This window comes from Phocoena sinus, chromosome 9 (assembly GCF_008692025.1).
Source record: "Phocoena sinus isolate mPhoSin1 chromosome 9, mPhoSin1.pri, whole genome shotgun sequence".
Taxonomy (NCBI): Eukaryota; Metazoa; Chordata; class Mammalia; order Artiodactyla; family Phocoenidae; genus Phocoena; species Phocoena sinus.
In genome coordinates, this window is record NC_045771.1 from 65592977 (window position 1) to 65610430 (window position 17454).

The 17454-nt window shown below is 38.3% G+C and overlaps 1 protein-coding gene across 1 annotated transcript in view; it reads right to left on the minus strand.

Moving 5' to 3' along the window:
- THSD7A (thrombospondin type 1 domain containing 7A) overlaps positions 1–11967 on the minus strand; it is a 456679-nt gene extending 444712 nt beyond the window's left edge. The window contains exon 1 of the mRNA XM_032643093.1: positions 11524–11967. Coding sequence (XP_032498984.1) covers positions 11524–11686 — 163 coding nt within the window. The 5' untranslated portion in view covers positions 11687–11967. The remainder of the gene's footprint in view (positions 1–11523) is intronic.
- Positions 11968–17454: the final 5487 nt, after the last annotated feature.

A 17454-nucleotide genomic window follows, 5' to 3' on the forward strand; every position in this document is an offset into this window, starting at 1 on the left:
TAAGAGTTAGGCTCCTAGTTTCCGTAAGTCAAACAACAGCTAACAAAGGCTAAGCTCCGTAGGACGGCCTGCTCACGCTAGTCCACACACGCCCTTCTCCAGACACACCCAGCTCACTCCCTGCTTGCTCCTCGTGCCTCAGAACTTCTCGCTGCCCCTGGACACGCATGTCATTTAATTTCTTCACAACTGTTCCTCTGTGCCTGGAATTCTGTCTCTCTAGAGCCTTTGTTCCTTTTGTAAACGGTTTATTTTTCAAACTTGTGTCTTATGAAATCTTCCCTTCCCTGTCTCCTTCTGCAAGATAATCACCCCCTTCTCAATCTACATCTATCTATATAGGCTTCTGTTTTTGTAATAAGTTCACTAACCAATAATTACTTATTTACCCATGATAGGGGACTTCAGAAGGGATGGGTCCATGTGCTGGTTATGTTTGCCCCCAGCACCTAGCTTGACATAAAACAGGCATTAAGCACTTGCCAGTTTTACTTAATTGAAACTGATCGATACAAACTGATGAAGAAAAAGGTTACCCAATTTTTTTTTTTTTTTTTTACTGTGACTGGAGTCCCTGAAGTTGCATGATGTAGTGGCTCTGAGTAAACTATATTTCCCATAGAAAAAAATACATTGGATATAACGTATATATTATTTACACACACATACAGAATAAAGCAATAGTTAATCCAGATCATTCTACCTGGGTCTGTTATCTGTACTGCCTTAATGATATCACAATCAATGTAAACTATTTACAAGTTAATATTTTATATAAATGATGTTCTCGGACATGCTGGCAGGCAGTGCTGTTAGAAGTACTTCTTGGAAATTTGTGCAGGGACTGCAGTTTGAAGACTGTTCAGACACCAGAGGATCAAACACAGAAAGATGGTTAGACATAAAAAGGATCTTAAAATAAAAGCTGTAAGTTAGTGGGAGGTAATGCAAGGACTTGTATAATAAGATCTTTTATATGACTAGGCTCTTGATGAATGCTGTATTGGCATAAAATTTTCTAAAATAAAATTTTAACATAAATTTTGTATAATTAATATTTTAGTGAAAAGTATTAGTAATTGCACACATTTTTAAAACTCACCTCTATAAATACCAGGTATAAAACACATGTGAGGAGGTATAAAAATTTCCACAATACCAGATAAATTGTGAAGTTCTGCGTAGTCATTTAACCATAAATAACTGTGCTATTTGCATGTGCATGTATGCTGTATGCAGTTATGTACCTAGGTGTGGATGCATGTATATGTATGCTTGTAATGGTGTCTTATATTGTTATTGTAATTCTACCATAATTTTATAAATGCTAGAACATTTTAGAGAATATACAGATAAATGAGTTGTAATGGGCATTAAAATGTTGAATAATCATCTCTCCTCCAAGTTGAGAAACATTTTAATTTCCTTCAAAAGACTCTGAACCACATATATTGAGGTGTGTAAGTAGGATATTTTTATATATGAGATGTGCGTGTACATATACAGAGCATATACATGACATGTGCACGTTCATTTACATACAGAGGGAGGGAGGGAGAGAGAGAAATAGAAAACATTCTATAGGAGAGGAAAGAGGACTTTGAGAGAGGAAGCTTCAGCATTCACTGTACATTCCCTACACCCTTTCACTCAGCATCACAGACCAGGAAAATCTTGCCAAGAACATTCTTAGGTGTTTCCACACAAAGGAATTTTGGAACACATCGTCCCACTTAAAGAGTCACACCTCCAGCATTCCTTGCATGGCAAAGATATGCACCATCACAAGTAAGAATGAAACACTAAGGCAGAATGTCTGTTTTAAAACTACTTTGAACAACTCTGCAAACAGCAAAGCTAAGGGCTTTGCAACTATGCTGGTGGCTCTGACAGCAGGTAGAAAGCAGAGCAACGTCAGTTGCAGAGAAGCTTGAGATGCAAATGCAGATCCAAGAAGAAAGAAGAATCAAAACGAAGGAAAGGACCCAGACAGATCCAGGAAACAAACTCCATCCCAGAAAGAAGGCATTCACAGCTCACACCAGGATCACACCAAGTAAGAGAGGACATTTACGAGCACTGATGTGTGCCAGGCATCATCTAAGTACTTTACAGGTTTCTCTCAAGTTATCTTTAAAATAACCTGAAGAGGTAGGTACTAACATCTTACCTATGGTATGTCTAAGGAACATGAGACACAGAGAGATTAGAGATCACATTCTTAAAAAATTATAAAATTAGGTCAAGATTCATGTTTGGCTCAAAAGTCTCTTCTTGAACATCGCCTTTTATTTATTACATACGCACGCAAATGCATACAAATATATATTTATTTAACTCCTGAGCAATCAGTGTCTCTTTCATTTCAAGCTATAGGTTCAATTCTCTGCACGCACTCTCACCGTGAAGGGGAAGTACCGGAATACAGCGGGTCCCACTGACATTTACAGTTGCACTCTCTGATTTTGGTAGAGAAGACCAAAATTATCTTTAAATATGGAACTCAAAGAGGCACTATCTGTGCTCTGATGCCACTCTCTAGCAGGCACATTATAGAACATACTTGCAAACATATCCACCTACAATACTCAGAATAGTCTATTACTGCTATAATAATCCAAGGGATAACTTTTTATCCAGACTGTGTGGCACCATTAGAAAGCCTTGCATTGGCCATATACCGTAAGTTAAATTATTGCAACCACATAATCCATGCCTGTGCCTGATACATTTGCCAGGGAAAACTGATTTTCTATCAAGCTCTCTCAATAGAGCAACATCGTGTGCTATATTTCTACCCCCATGCACACAAACTATCCACTTCTAAGTCATTGTCTTACTATCCCCATTTTGGGGGTACTCAGCACTTTGTGTTCATAGCAAGTTCTGTGGGAGCAATCTGAATAGCAGGCTGCCTTGACAACTTGGTTCCCAGGTCAATTTACCAGAGGTTCAGAATAGTGGACCTCCACTGTTTCCCAGAAGTTCAGAAGGATATTGCACCTTGACTTTCTGCCAGCCCATGTCTTCCTCCATGCAAGAACAAGGAAAAGTGAATATGTAGCTATGTACGTGATTTATTAACCAGACCAGAGGCAGCTAGAGATACAGCACATTCATAGTGTACTTGAAAATCTCACAAGCTTGCAGGTCCAATTTAACCTTTAATATATCAGTTCATTTTCTTCCCTTTCAAGGTACTGTTCATCACTTCCAAACTCTCTCCCAAGGGTTTTCCCTCAAGGTAGAACAAACTAGACCGAGTGTACACCCATCTCCATTTATTCTTTACTTAATTCCCGTGTGTGTTTTCTCTTTATATAAACGAATGTGCTTACTGTGGGTCACATCAACAGAACAACAAGAGGTGGAGTATGTGCAGCACAGGCTGCATTGAGACTTTGAACTCTGTCACAAAAGAGTTCTACTGGCTCTTACTACTCTTATTTATATGATGAAAAGGATGCAGATCCCCTACCAGAGAAGGCATACAGATGACAAATAAGCAGATGAAAAGATGATGCTCAATATCGTATGTCACTAGGGAATAGCAAATTAAAACAACAAAATAAAACTGCATGCCTATTAAAACAGCTGAAATTCAAAACACGACAACACTAGCAAGGATGTAGAGCTATAGGAATTTTCACTCATTGCTGGCAGGAACACAAAATGGTACAGTTTGCAAGACGGTTTGGCAATTCCTTACAAACTAAACATACTCTTACCATATGATCCAGCGATCACACTCCTTGGCATTTACCCAAAAGAGCTGAAAACATAGGTCCACACGAAAACCTGCACATGAATGTTTATAGCAGCTTTATTCACAATTGCCAAAACTTGGAAGCAACCAGACGTCCTTCAGTAGGTAAATGGATAAACTGTGCTACATTCATACAATGGAATATTATTCAGTGATAAAAATAAATGAGCTATCAAGCCATGAAAATACATGGAGGAACTTAAATGCACATTACTGAGTGAGAACGAAGCCAATGTGAAAAAGCTACATACTGTATGATTCCAACTGTATGACATTCTCAAAAAGCACAAGTATGGAGACAATAAAAAGATTAGTGGTTACCAGAGATTTGGCGGGAGAAAGGGAGAGATGTAGGGATGAACAGATGAAGCACAGAGGATTTTTAGGGCAGTGAAACTACTTTGTATGGCACCGTAAAGGTCGACACATGTATTGGTGGATATATGTCACTATGTATTTGTCCAAAACCACCCAATGTACATTAGAGTGAATCCTAATATAAACTGAACCTTAATATAAACTACGGACTTTAATTAATAATGATGTATCAATATTGGCTCATCAGTTGTAATAAATGTACCACACTAATGTAAGACGTTAATAATAGGGAGAATTGGGGAGAGAATGAAGCGGTACATGGGAACTCTGTACTTTTTGCTTAATTTTTTATAAACCTAAAATTGCTCAAAAATAAAGCCTATTAAAAATAATCTTTAAAGGAATGCAGATGATTTGCCCATTTTTTTCTCTCCTTGTTTTGTTGCGCTCTCTTATAATGTCTTACTTTCTTGTCTTACTTTCTTTTCAAGTTTTAGCAGTCATGCATAGCTTCTCCTGAATTTACTGATGTCACTCTATGTGGACCATCTCTCTCTGATGGCTCCTGGAACACGAGCCCCACTGAAATTTATTACATGTGCCATTTGAAAATTATTATCCTTATAAAGGAGTGTAATTGTGATTTTCCCCCATCTGCCCCATTTCATTTCTTTTCTCATAGTGTAACTTTGATACAATAATATAGAATCAGTAAAAATGATATCCCAAATATTATGATTTCACATGGTAAATTATGCAAAACACCAATTAGCTCACTAGTTCTTCTGGAAGATGAGAGGACATCCTTTTGGTTAGGTCCAATGACATACTGGAAGCAATAATTACTTTTGGCATCAACTGTTTTAATTACTACCAGGTTTCCCCCACTCTTTCCTTATCGGTTTGTTTTTAATTGTTGTGTCTCTTCCTCCAAATAGAAGTACTTTTCTTGCTGCTTCGGTACCTGGGGATTAAATGCAAATGCCTGTATTTTCTTCATCATTTTAATGCATTCTAAAGTGTCAAGTGTAAAGTTCTGATGAAGGAAATCAGAAAAAATCTCTACCTTATGACCCACTGGAACCTCTAACTCACACTCTCTGATGTTCTTGTGATAGGAAAGATATGTTTTCCTGGATGCCACTTCCCCAGGGCTTCTGTCATTAAGGGCCACTCTAATGTGCCTTCATATTAGGAAGCCTAGAGGCTTCCACTCTCTGCTTCCCAGAGAGATCCACTGTCCAGTGTCACCATTCGAACTTAAATCAGAGGCTAAGAGGCTTCATTTCCTCCTAAAAGGATCCAAAGCATATCACACTTCTCCAATAACCTAATCAGAACGTCAGCATCTCATCCCACCACCAGTTCTTTATATAACAATAAAAGGTAGGAAGAGACCTGGGTATGTGATGCTCTACAGCACTCTTAATGCCAGTCCTGACTGGGGCCTTCATTATTTTGCAAACCAGGCAGCTACCTATAATTTGCATAAGGAGTGACCCCTGTTACCACAGTCCACTGAGCTATTAAAGCTTCATAAAACCACCTGAGCACTTGACTTTTTGGACCAAATAACCAATAAGCTCTTAATGAATTCTGAGTACTAACTGTGCTATGTATACTAAGAAAGAAGGGTAGGAAAACAAGACATAAACTGTAGTTTGTTTATTTATTTATTTAAATAATCACCTAAGATGTTAAACAAATCAGAAACCACAAACAGTTCTACTGTGAAAATATTTAATTTGGAAGGCACTGGTGACAATGTTAACTGCAAGAATGTGAAATTTCAGGTTCCCGAGAAGTCCCGAGACACTAAACAAAATGAAGTACAAAAATATCTATTTATATAATTCACCCTGAATTTGTGCTCGAAATATTTTGATGGTCTGTGATCCATGCTGTCTACATATAAGTGCCAAACTAATAAGAAAAGACAAGCCTACAGTAAAATAACATCTCTTTCTAGACTTGTTTTGTTTGTCCTGGTGTCCCTTAGTTGGAGAAAACAGATAAATGTATTGGATCATTAAAATTCCTTCAAGATATGTCATTTTTAGGAGAGGAAAAGGTAAAGAATGGGGAGAGAACTAATTTTTTTTAATATTTACTATATTTAAGGTACTGTGCTAGACCCTTTCTATTTACTACCTGTTAAAACTTCACAAATACCCTCTCACTTCAGAACTTGTGTCACCATTCTAAGGTGAGAAAACAAAATCAGAGAGTTTAAGTAACTTGACCAGTCAGGTAGAGGCAAAATTTAAATAGTGATCCCCAAGTCCACGTTCCTTCCATTCCACAATGCTGCCTCCCTTATAACTTGTGGGAATATGTAGCCCTGTAACTAGATCAATTTGTAATTTCTAGTGCATTTACAAGAAAAGATGCTTTAGAGAAAGCTGAAGTTACTAGCCTTGTTCCAGGTCATAAAATTAAGTAACCATTCTATTATATAAGAGAATAATAGCAATAATATAACCTACCATTTATTGAAGTCCTAATACGTTCAAGCACTCTACTAATATATACATATGTTACCATATTTAATCCTCAGAAAACCCCTACAGAATACATAATATTTATCCATACTGGAGATGAAAGAAAAAGATTCAGGGAGATGAAATAATTTCATAGGTCCCATGGATAAAATATTTCAATCCATGTTCTAGATTGACACTGACACCCACACTCTGTCCATCCCTATCTCTGCTCCATCTCTATTCTTCATTTAATGAGCAACCTGTGTCACATTCCAAATTAAGACAAATTGTAAGCACAACTGAAATGCAAAACACTTTTTTAAGGATAATGCCACCCTTATGTTACTACTACCTGGTACAACACCCCTCTCTCCTTTGTTATTTAATGAATGGCAGGATTAGGATGGATATGTTTCCATGTACATTGCAGAATATTTTATATTCGTATAAGTACATGAAAGAAAAAGAAAACACTTGTTTTTATTTTAAACTGAGTAAACAAAGTATTATTTTATGTGCAATTAACTATGTAAAGGACACAGTGACTGTCAACAGCACTGTCTCGCAATGCATGAACCCTGGTCAAAAGTGTTTAATGTGAGAAGTAATTTCCTTAAGACAAAACTCAACTGTAAATACCCTCATCACCTGATGCTGAAAAAATGGCTACTGTGTATCTTTCTTGGATTTTAGTGTAATTTCATTATTATAACAATAAATTCAAAAAAAAAAAATAAAAATAAATTCAACTACTTCATTAAGACCTTTTGAAAATATATCTCTATGGCATAAGTTGATAAAAGTTGGTTGTATTCACTGTCTTCTGTCTGACTCATGTTTCAATCACATTTTGTTCAATGCACTTCATTTGGAATTGCTAGGTGAATATAATTAGCCATAATTATTATTGAAACAATTCCATATTCAAGAATATTAAAAAGTGGAAAACTGTCTAACACTCACCAGTAACAGTAATTATTCATCTTCCAATAATATAAGTGCTTTAACTCTGCAGGTATGAAATATATTTTTCAAGTATTCAAAGTTACCTTTCAAATGACTATGGCACAAAACTGTTGAAACATTAACTTTTATACTTTAATCTCTTATATTTTGTTTTTTTCTCTGTTGAAAGACAACAGTGTAGTAGAAGGACTTAAATACCACTTGCTTATTCATTTTATCAATACTATAACTTCTCCACTATCTGGTTTATTATTCAACTAAGTTTCTAGCTCTATCACTCTACTGAAAATGTCTTTTCCCAAAACAGTGTTAATTATCTTACCAGTTCCTCCTCTTACTTGATCTTTTCTGAAATATTTCATAACCCCTTTCCAGACTCTTGGAAATGTTTTATACTTTTTGCCCCCATCCCCTTCATAAGATATCTTCTTCATTTAGCACTACTGGCATTTTCTCTGGACCTGTTCTGATACTTTCTCAGGCTCTTTCACTAGTTTCTCTCCCATACTGACTCTTAAATCTCAATATTCTCTGTGAAGTATTCTGGCCCCTCTTTTCAATATTTTTGTTGTTTTAATGATCCCTCCCAATACCATGCCTTGAAATATTATATATGTATTGAGTTCCAAGCCTATACCTTCGGCCTAACACTTTCTCCTAAACTGCTCACCCATTCACTAATTCCTCTATTAGCTGACTGAATTACTGCTACCTCAAGTTCAGTATATCTGCTACTGAGAATTAAACTGGTATTCTTTCTTCCCCAACCACAAGAACACTGTTCTTCCTTCTTTCATATCCTCTGTCTCAATCAAGTAACTGTGTGCAGACATGATGCAGATAGCATTACTTCCACCTCTCCTTGGCAGACACTGTGTCCCCTCCACTCCAAACCTGAGCTAACACTTCTGCCGTGTGCCCCCAGCCCTCCTCTACTCATCCTTCACTGTAAGTGGTTTGTTCCCCTTTGTCTCTCAGTCCCTCTCCTCACTGACCTCCCGGCCTCTTAACTTACCTTTCTCCCTTCTGGGTGAAGAATATATCAATCCTCTGCTCTAAGGTTATAATGGCTTCCACCTGCTTATAGGTTGCACTCTAACATCTTTACCATAGTGTGAAGGTTTTCTTACAATCTGGCCCAACTCATCTCATTAGCACTACATCCCTTCATTCCCACCACATATTCTGGGCTTGCGCTGCAGTACTTCTAAGACCTAGGAATATTGTCATGCCTTGTCTTTTTATTTTTTCTCTCTATCAGCTACACAGCGTCTCTGCTCTCACAGTGTTTTGTTCATGAGTATGGTATACCATGTTGTAATTGTTGTGTATTGTTTAACTGTAACTTTCTTGGGGGCAGGGACAACAAAACCCTAGCCAGCCTCTACCACAATGACTTCAAATAATTCACACAGTGAGTCCTCAACAACTCTTTGTTGTGACTGACTTAATGAAACATTCATACAATATACCTTACACATTCAACGTTCATATATATTATGTACATATATATGTATATATACGTTAATATACTATGTATGTGTATAGATGCATACATGTATGTTTATGGTGTATGTATGTGCATATGTGCACATACTTTAGGGCTGAAAAGGCCTTTAGGTATCATCTTTTCTAACCAATGAATATCACAAAATAGGAAACCAGGAGCTAAAGTAGTTAAGTGACCTAGCTAACATTCTAAAGCTCGTTAGTGACACACACAGTGTTACAGTTCCTCTCTTAGCTCCTCATCCAGTGTACCTTTCACTACATCACTTTAACTCAATGATCTCACCAATAATGTGATTCCAGATAATCTGCTCTACCAAGACCAAGCTTATCCCACTAGAATCTTGGAGTGTTTCACCTCATTTTCTCCCTCAAATCACTGCCTGCCTCTTTATTTTCATCAAATGAGGAACACTTATGATTCTGTCATCCCTATATCTTCATTTACAGTGTATTCCTCTCCTTTAAATATTCCCTATTTCCTCCAATAACTATTCTCAGTTCCTTTATAGATATGGTGAAGTCTCCTTTCCCTCTGGAAAAGAATAAAGAGGTCATTATTTTGTTCTCCTAATTCACCATTTTTTTCACCAAACCAAGGCTCACCATCAAAGAGATTACATTCTTCTCATCATACTACATTTGTACATGCACATAACTTTGAAGTTTACAGATTACTTTCTCATCACTCACTCATTTGATCTTCATAATACTACGAATAGTCAGGAGAAGGTCCCATTTACAGGCAGCTGAATAAACTGGGGGTCAAAAGTTAAGTGACATGCCAACATTCCTAGAGCTAGCAAGAGCTGGAACTGGCACTGGAACCAAGGTCTCCATATCCTTGCTTCTGAGAGCTTTCCACTATCTTAAACTGTTTATTGGCTTAAGTTGCCACCATGACATTTATATTGACATGTATTGGCACCTCAGATGCTGCACAGTGAACGTTGCCTAGCCTCTTCTTTGATCTGAATTACTGCTTGGCTCTTGTTACTTTAACAGTACAAATTTCAACAGGGCAAGTACTGTTTTGTCCAACACTTACTTACTTGAGAAGCTCTTACCGAGCATCCAAATAACACCATTTAATGGTAAATTATAGTTTGACTAGTGTTTGTTATGACTGAGCTTCTGAAAATTAAAACCATGGCTTCAGCTAAATTAGAGATCTTCTTTATTTTAAATTGAAAAAATCAATTTGATTTCATCTGCATCCCCTAATCAACTGATCTTTAAACTGCAAGTGGTAACAAGAATGGCTAACACTACCATCCAAATGGCTTTTCTAAACGTGTGTTTATGTGTGTTATTTCATGCAAGATTCTGAGGCAAATTCTATACTCTGGCTTTAAATAAGTTTCTATTCAATCTCCTCACTAAGTTGTTAGATAGATGCAACTTCTTTAAAAATTCAGGCTATCAGTGTAATTGTAGAGTAGACTGATCTGTCTCTGCATGGGGGACTACAGACAGCTGAAGCCAGGAAAGAGACACACTCACTGTAACTTGTTTGTGATCCCATGACCAATATATACTTTCCCTCCTGTCTACTGCATCCTTCTCGTAATGTCTAGTCATTGCCAAGAAACTCTTAATTCATTCCTAGCACTAAGCAGTAAGAATAGTGTTTCCCACTTTCTTCTTATAAACCCGAAGTTTCAGGTCTGCTGAAGAATTCTCAGTGTCCTTTAGAGGAGAAAGGAGCCTCAGGAGAGGGAGTGGTAATTCCTCATTTGGTATTGTTTTCCTGCCTGTCACTGCCTCACACCAGGACCTCTAGTCAGCACTTCGCTGGGAGATTCTGAGGGACAATTAGTTGCTGCTTTTGTTGGCTGGTTGAAAACAAAGCAAAAACTTTTTCAAGGCAGGAGAAGTTAAAACCTAAACATCCTAACAATTGCACACTTTAAAAATCCCTCAATTCGCTCATTAAGAATCGAGATGCACAAGGTCTCAGTCAGCTCACTGCAGCCCCGTTTGCCTTCAACTGTCAGAACTGCCCTCACTTGGCTTGTTTCCACGTGTCCCACATAAGCTGTACCTTAAATGTAACTCTATATCCATATATATCATGGCACAGAGTGAACTGTTTGCCTAAACACAGAATAAAGACCGGAGTTAAAATGTTTGCTTGCTCTTTGCTAGAAATATATTTAAGAAAGTCCTAGTAGAATGAGAACGCAGAGGTTAAAAATATTGCACGTAATTACGAAAGCGCAACGTTGGTTGCCCTCATTAACTACGGAGCTGTGAAAGAAATAGTCCAGTGACTCACTAATGCTTTTTAGTTGTTAGGTTTTTCTTTCTAACAGCATCGGCCATGACCTAATTTGCTTCCTAAGAATTGTACTTTTTTACCTTAGGGTCCCAGTACCCCCCGGTCATCAGAAGCACAGGGGTCCCTCCTGAAGCCCAGCAGTTTCGTAATGTGGACCCAGATGGGAAGATGGGAAGCAGGGGTAACTCCGTCCCACTTACCGGTCTTCCACAGATAGAGGGTGGGTGCCTCCGCCGCGCCCGGCGCCGCAGCCCCACAGGCGCCCAGGCACAGCAGCAGCGGCAGCAGCAGCGGCAGGACGGCCGGGCGCGGGCCCGCAGCGTCGGGGCTCCGGGACGTCGTGCGCCTCGCTTGCAGCCCCATGCCGCCCGCAGCCGCTCCAGGGTCCAGGTCCGGGACGCGGTTGGCAGGGAATGTTCCTTTGCTCTCGGAATGTCTTCCCAAGTACAGAACGCAAAGCTCTCCCCGCTATTGTTCTTGTCAGATGAAAAGGAGGGAAAGCGCGTTTAACACCAGGGAACAATAGCTTCTGCGGTGGCCGTGGCTGCCGCCGCCACCGCCACTGGCGGGGATGCTGCTGCCGCTGCCATTCCGCGCAGAGTGGCAGGTCCTACAGGCGAGGGAGGCAGCCGTCCGCAGGGGGCCCCAGCTGACGGAGCAGGTCCCGAGGTCCGGGAGGCAGCGCAGCCCCCGCCGCTGCCAGCTGGAGACAGAGGAGGGGGGCGTGAGCCGACAGGAGCACCGAGGGAGCCGCAGGCAGGGGGAGGCGAGAGAGCCAGGGCAAGAAAGAAGGCGAGCGAACGGGAGCGGGGGCACCCACAGCCAGCACACCCGCCAGAGAACTCCAGTGCACATGGCGCGGTGAAATATGTTTGGACGGATACACCACTAAAAAGAATCATCACCCGACAGGCTTCCGCATGACAAATAACAGGCTCTGAAATTCATCATCACCCAAGGAGTCAAATGCTAGCTCTAGTGGCATGTTCTTCTTAGCATATATTTATTTACGCAAAGCATCAGAGTTTATCATTTATTTTTAAGCCGTGGCTTCTGAATTACTTTATGTGGGGAGCAGTATTTATGATCAGATGTGAAAAACAGGAAAACTGCAGAGATGTTTACTTGCTGTTGAAAGGCACTTAAACTCTTTTTTAAATCTTTCCTTTTTAACTTAAAGAAATCTATTCCCAATAAAAATATAAGTAGTATTGATCTACGGTTACAAATCAAAGTACACTGTCTTTTAACAGCCTTTAAAACTGAATTAGTATTAATAAGTATCCACAATGATATCTAATAAGATGGATAACATTTTACAAAAACTAATCATGAAATTATATTTCACCTATGAAGTTAATAAAAGTGCTATCCCTTTATCTACGCTCTGTCAAAAATATGCTACCTTTAAGGATCCACACAGTTCTGAGTAAAATTAAAGAACAAAGTGAGTTTCCTTTATTTGTGTATCTCCAAATTAGTAAATTATTTACTTAAAAATCCTTGACACTAATGTCTCTTAACAGATACTGTAGAAAAATGCCTTTATAATCTATATAATCTAATGTGCTTCGGCCTTTTGTTCTTTGTGTTTAATAAAGGAATGTGTGTGAAGTCAGACAATGCTTTGCCCTTTCTCTTTCTCTCTTCTCCCCAATACTAACCCTTTACTAATTCATTTCCTAGTAAAACTAAAATGATATCAAGGCATTTAGCCAATTAAAAACTGGGCAAAAAGAAAGCCAAAGAAAACTATTCACATCCGGTCAGCAATAGCTGGCCAAATAAAATAAAATTTAAAAAGCAGGAAAACTACTCTATGAATTTGCTCCATCAGCACAGCCAACCCAAGAGTTTAAAATGAGGAACCTACTGTTTCTGAAAGAGGAAACCTTCCATAAAGCTCTCTTGGGACTCCTGTCGTTTTGCAGATCATTCCAGACACAGCCCTGCTGCATGCATTAGATTAAAAGCAGGTTTTGATCAAATAATTCCCAGTTCCTGCCTATTTAAGTATTCTGACATCAGAGGAAATTAGCAATGTTGAAGGTTGCAAATTTGGTCCTTATTTACTTTCCACTCTGTTAGGCCTCTAAGAGGGAATTAACAGCTCAGAGAGCCCTAGCTCTGTGAGTCTGTGATTAGGAGAGAAAAACTAGCGTGGATTACTGTTTCTTCACTGGTGAAAAATAGGCAACAATCAAAAGATTACAGGTTGATAAGGGATACAAAAAAGCCTGATTCCAACTTATGTGTGGCTCCCTGAACGAGCACTTGTTTCAACAGTTACACCGAAGAAGAAAATAGAAAATAGGAATTGTATGGCTTCCTTGGGTCTGTCTTCTTAGGGAACAGGCTGTAATACCACTCTACAATGGCAGTGTTTTCCTATCCTGTTTGTTTTTATTTCTCAGCTACTGTTAGGGTGCTAAACCCTAAAACCATCTAATTCGGGCACAGAGAGCATTTAAAATGAAGTACTCTGTTAATCAGCCCATTCTAAGCATTCTTGGGAAGTCCCAGATCAATCCACCAAGTAGAAACTCATTAAATAACAGAAGACAGAGAATCTAAGGAGTCAAGCTAGTACAATTTGATGTGCAGGATAATTACTTAGCCCTTTGAAAAGCCATCAGATGCTATACCTAATAGCTTAATATCAAAAGAAAATTTAAATTTCTGATTTTTATATTTATCCATAGTTGTGTAATAATTACTCAACTGGTCAAGAGTTTAAACATCATAGCTAGAACTTCAAGCATTATATAAAACAACCAGGGACCATTTCACAACTAGGGTTACTGTTCTGCTGTAGTGTCTGAAACTAGCCAACAATTGGTTTCCTTCTTTTACTTTCAATTTATACAAGGCTTAAAGATCACTCCAAATAATATTACTCAGCCATAAAATCAAATGAAATAATGCCATTTGCAGCAACATGGATGGACCTAGAGATTATCATACTAAGTGAAGTCAGACAAAGACAAATAAGATACCACTTATATGTGGAATCTAAAAAAATGATACAAATGAACTTATTTATAAAACAGAAACAGACTCACAGACACAGAAACTTATGGTTACCAAAGGGGAAAGGTGGAGAGGGATAAATTAGGAATTTGGGATTATACTTTATATAAAATAAATACTTTATATAAAATAGATAAAAATAGATAAAATAGATAAATATATAATACTTTATATAAAATAGATAAAGAAGGGCTGACTATACAGTAATGGGAACTATATTCAATATCTTGTAATAACCTATATTGGAAAAGAATTTGAAAAAGATATATACATATGTGTATGACTGATTCACTTTGCTGTACACCCAAAACAATGTAAATCAACTATATTTCAATTTAAAAGTTTTTAAAAAATTTTAAAAGAGTTAATAAAAAAATCACTCTAGATACATACACATGTACAATTAGTAATAAAGATACCACTGGACAAGGTTACAGAAACTAAGTCATATAAACATTTGTCTCCGCCAATGCCACACATCTGTTCTATAACAATGTCATTATTGCACTTGAGGACAAAAATGTATGGGTCTCTGAGGACACAGAAATGATATATATTTTCAGATACATGCTCCTTTGTGAAAGCTATAGTGTCCAGTCAGATAAATCCTATCAATAAAACTGATAGATTACAAGAGATAGCAAGACATAGCAGTCTTTGTTTTCTAGCATATGACATAAATAATACACAAATGTTTAACGACATGATGTCAAAATTTAGTCATGAGAAGTCCCAAAGATGCAGATTAAATTGACCATCTGTACAGCCTGCCATGAAGTAAATCGTTCATCATTTTTCATAAATAAATGTTCAAGTATTAATGAACCAGGGATATATAAAAGTTTCCAAACCAATGGATGAAAAATGCAAAGCATGTATGTTTTTTAATATTTAGAAATAATTCTGAACCTATCGCTTCTCATGTGTTGTCCTTTTACCTGTCTTTATTATTTTTGCTATTGTTTCCAAACTCCAGAGAGGGTGGGTGTGTACAGATCTACACATGTGTTATCTCTTTTATTAGAACATAAGCATATAACCGTACTCGAAGACCCAAAAGACATACAGACAATGACTTGTAGGGATTAGTACCAGCATTTAAAGTCAATCATCAAAAATTCATTTACTTGACAGAGAGGGAAACTTTTAATATCATCAGTTTTTATGAAGAAAAACAATGAGTAAATGAAGGAATATATACAAAGTTATTCACAGCTACATAGGGAAGTATCTAAGAATATCCACTTTGAAATAACAACTTTAAATAAATTTCTCTACCTAAATGCATCTTGCCTTATAAAAAAAAAAATCACCCAAAGGAATTCTGTTTGTATGGCCTCTAGGTGTCATACTTGACCAACATTTGGGGTAGAAAAAATTAATTTGGGGCTTCTCTCTATTCCCCCCCTTCTTGCCACACCCACGAGATTATTAAAAGATCAAACATTTCTCTTTTTATCTTTGTGATAAGTAGCCACAAATTTTACTTTCCCAATTCTGACTCTAATATTCACCATTTATTTTCTTTCCAATTCCTTTTTCTTTATAATTACTTTGTTTGTTGGTTGATTAGTTTGCTGGTTTGTAGGTATATGCGGTGAGGGGAGGGGAGATTCTAAATTTCAAATAGCTTTACAGAAAGAAAATAAACCCCATGGTTTCTCCATTTTACTCAAAACTAAACCTGTTTGGAAACAATAATGATCTGCTATGAATAATGAGATTCCTTGTTTTGAGTGTCAGGTAAAAAAGTACAGTATTTTGGGGCTTCCCTGGTGGCGCAGTGGTTGAGAGTCCGCCTGCCGATGCAGGGGATGCGGGTTCGTGCCCCGGTCCGGAAGGCTCCCACGTGCCACAGAGCAGCTGGGCCCATGAGCCATGGCTGCTGAGCCTGCGCATCCGGAGCCTGTGCTCCTCAACGGGAGAGGCCACAGCAGTGAGAGGCCCACATACCGCAAAAAAAAAAAAAAAAAAAAAAAAATGCTTAAAAAAGGTACAGTATTTTGGTTCAGATCCTTCTAGGTTTGGGGAATGGATCACTTACTGTAAGCCTTACAATAAGGATCCCAATCTCGGTGGTAGGTGAGGCATCAATAGTCCCTGACACAATTCAGTACCCCAATCATTACATTTCACCAGGGGTTCACTTGGGAGAATGCTTCCATACAGAACACCCAGGCCAATGCAATGATTCAGGTATTTGAAAGTGCAGAGCAATAATGTATACAAAGGCAATAGAATTGATTAGCTATCACTAGTTGTGTTGGTCCTACAGATGGATAATGAAAAGGTACCGACCTTTAACAAGCAATTGAAAACTAAATATGAAGGAAAGGAGCCCTTAAAAAGAGACCCTTGTCTCCTGCAGTGGCAGAGTTAAAAAAAAAAAAAAAGCTTAAGATCAAATTAAAACTTAATAGTTAAGAGTTGACAACTGCAAAGATAAATGAATGATCAACTGAGGCAAGTTTGTTACGAAAAGATCAGGGTCTGCTTAGGAAAACCTGGAACCTGATACATGGACAAGTTTCTCTGGGTCAATGCGCACATGTCTGGTTCCCTGGGCTCCTCTGAACTCTCAAAGCCTTCGAAGGCAGCCCACCTCTCCCTGTTAAGTACTGGCATATCGCCTTTCTTAGTTTTCAGACTGCTAGCTAGGATTAAGTTGCAGCGTTAAGTCAGTCTAGTCATGTTGGGTCTGTTAAGAGTAAAAGGACTACACAGCAAAGGAGCTGCCAGAATTAGCTAGCAGCTAACTACTGGTAGGAGCCAGAAGGCTATTCAGGAGGCTTGATTTTGAGAGTGTTTCATTAGGGGCCACAACATACAGGGATAGAGAGTTTATTATCTTGGAGAAATACTCTATGGGTATAGAATTTAACACTCTGCCAAGGACTGAAAGGGATGGTGCAAACTGGTGGCTCCTAGAAGCCTGGAGAAACACTGATGGAAAGTGAAATGTCAGGGAAGGAAGACAGGGAAGGAAGGGACATGCTGGAGTAGATACATTATGTAAGGAAAAGGAAGACCAAGACAGGATTATGCTCCTCCAAGGGGACACACAGAGACCACACCAATCACCAAGGCCTTCAGAAATGTAC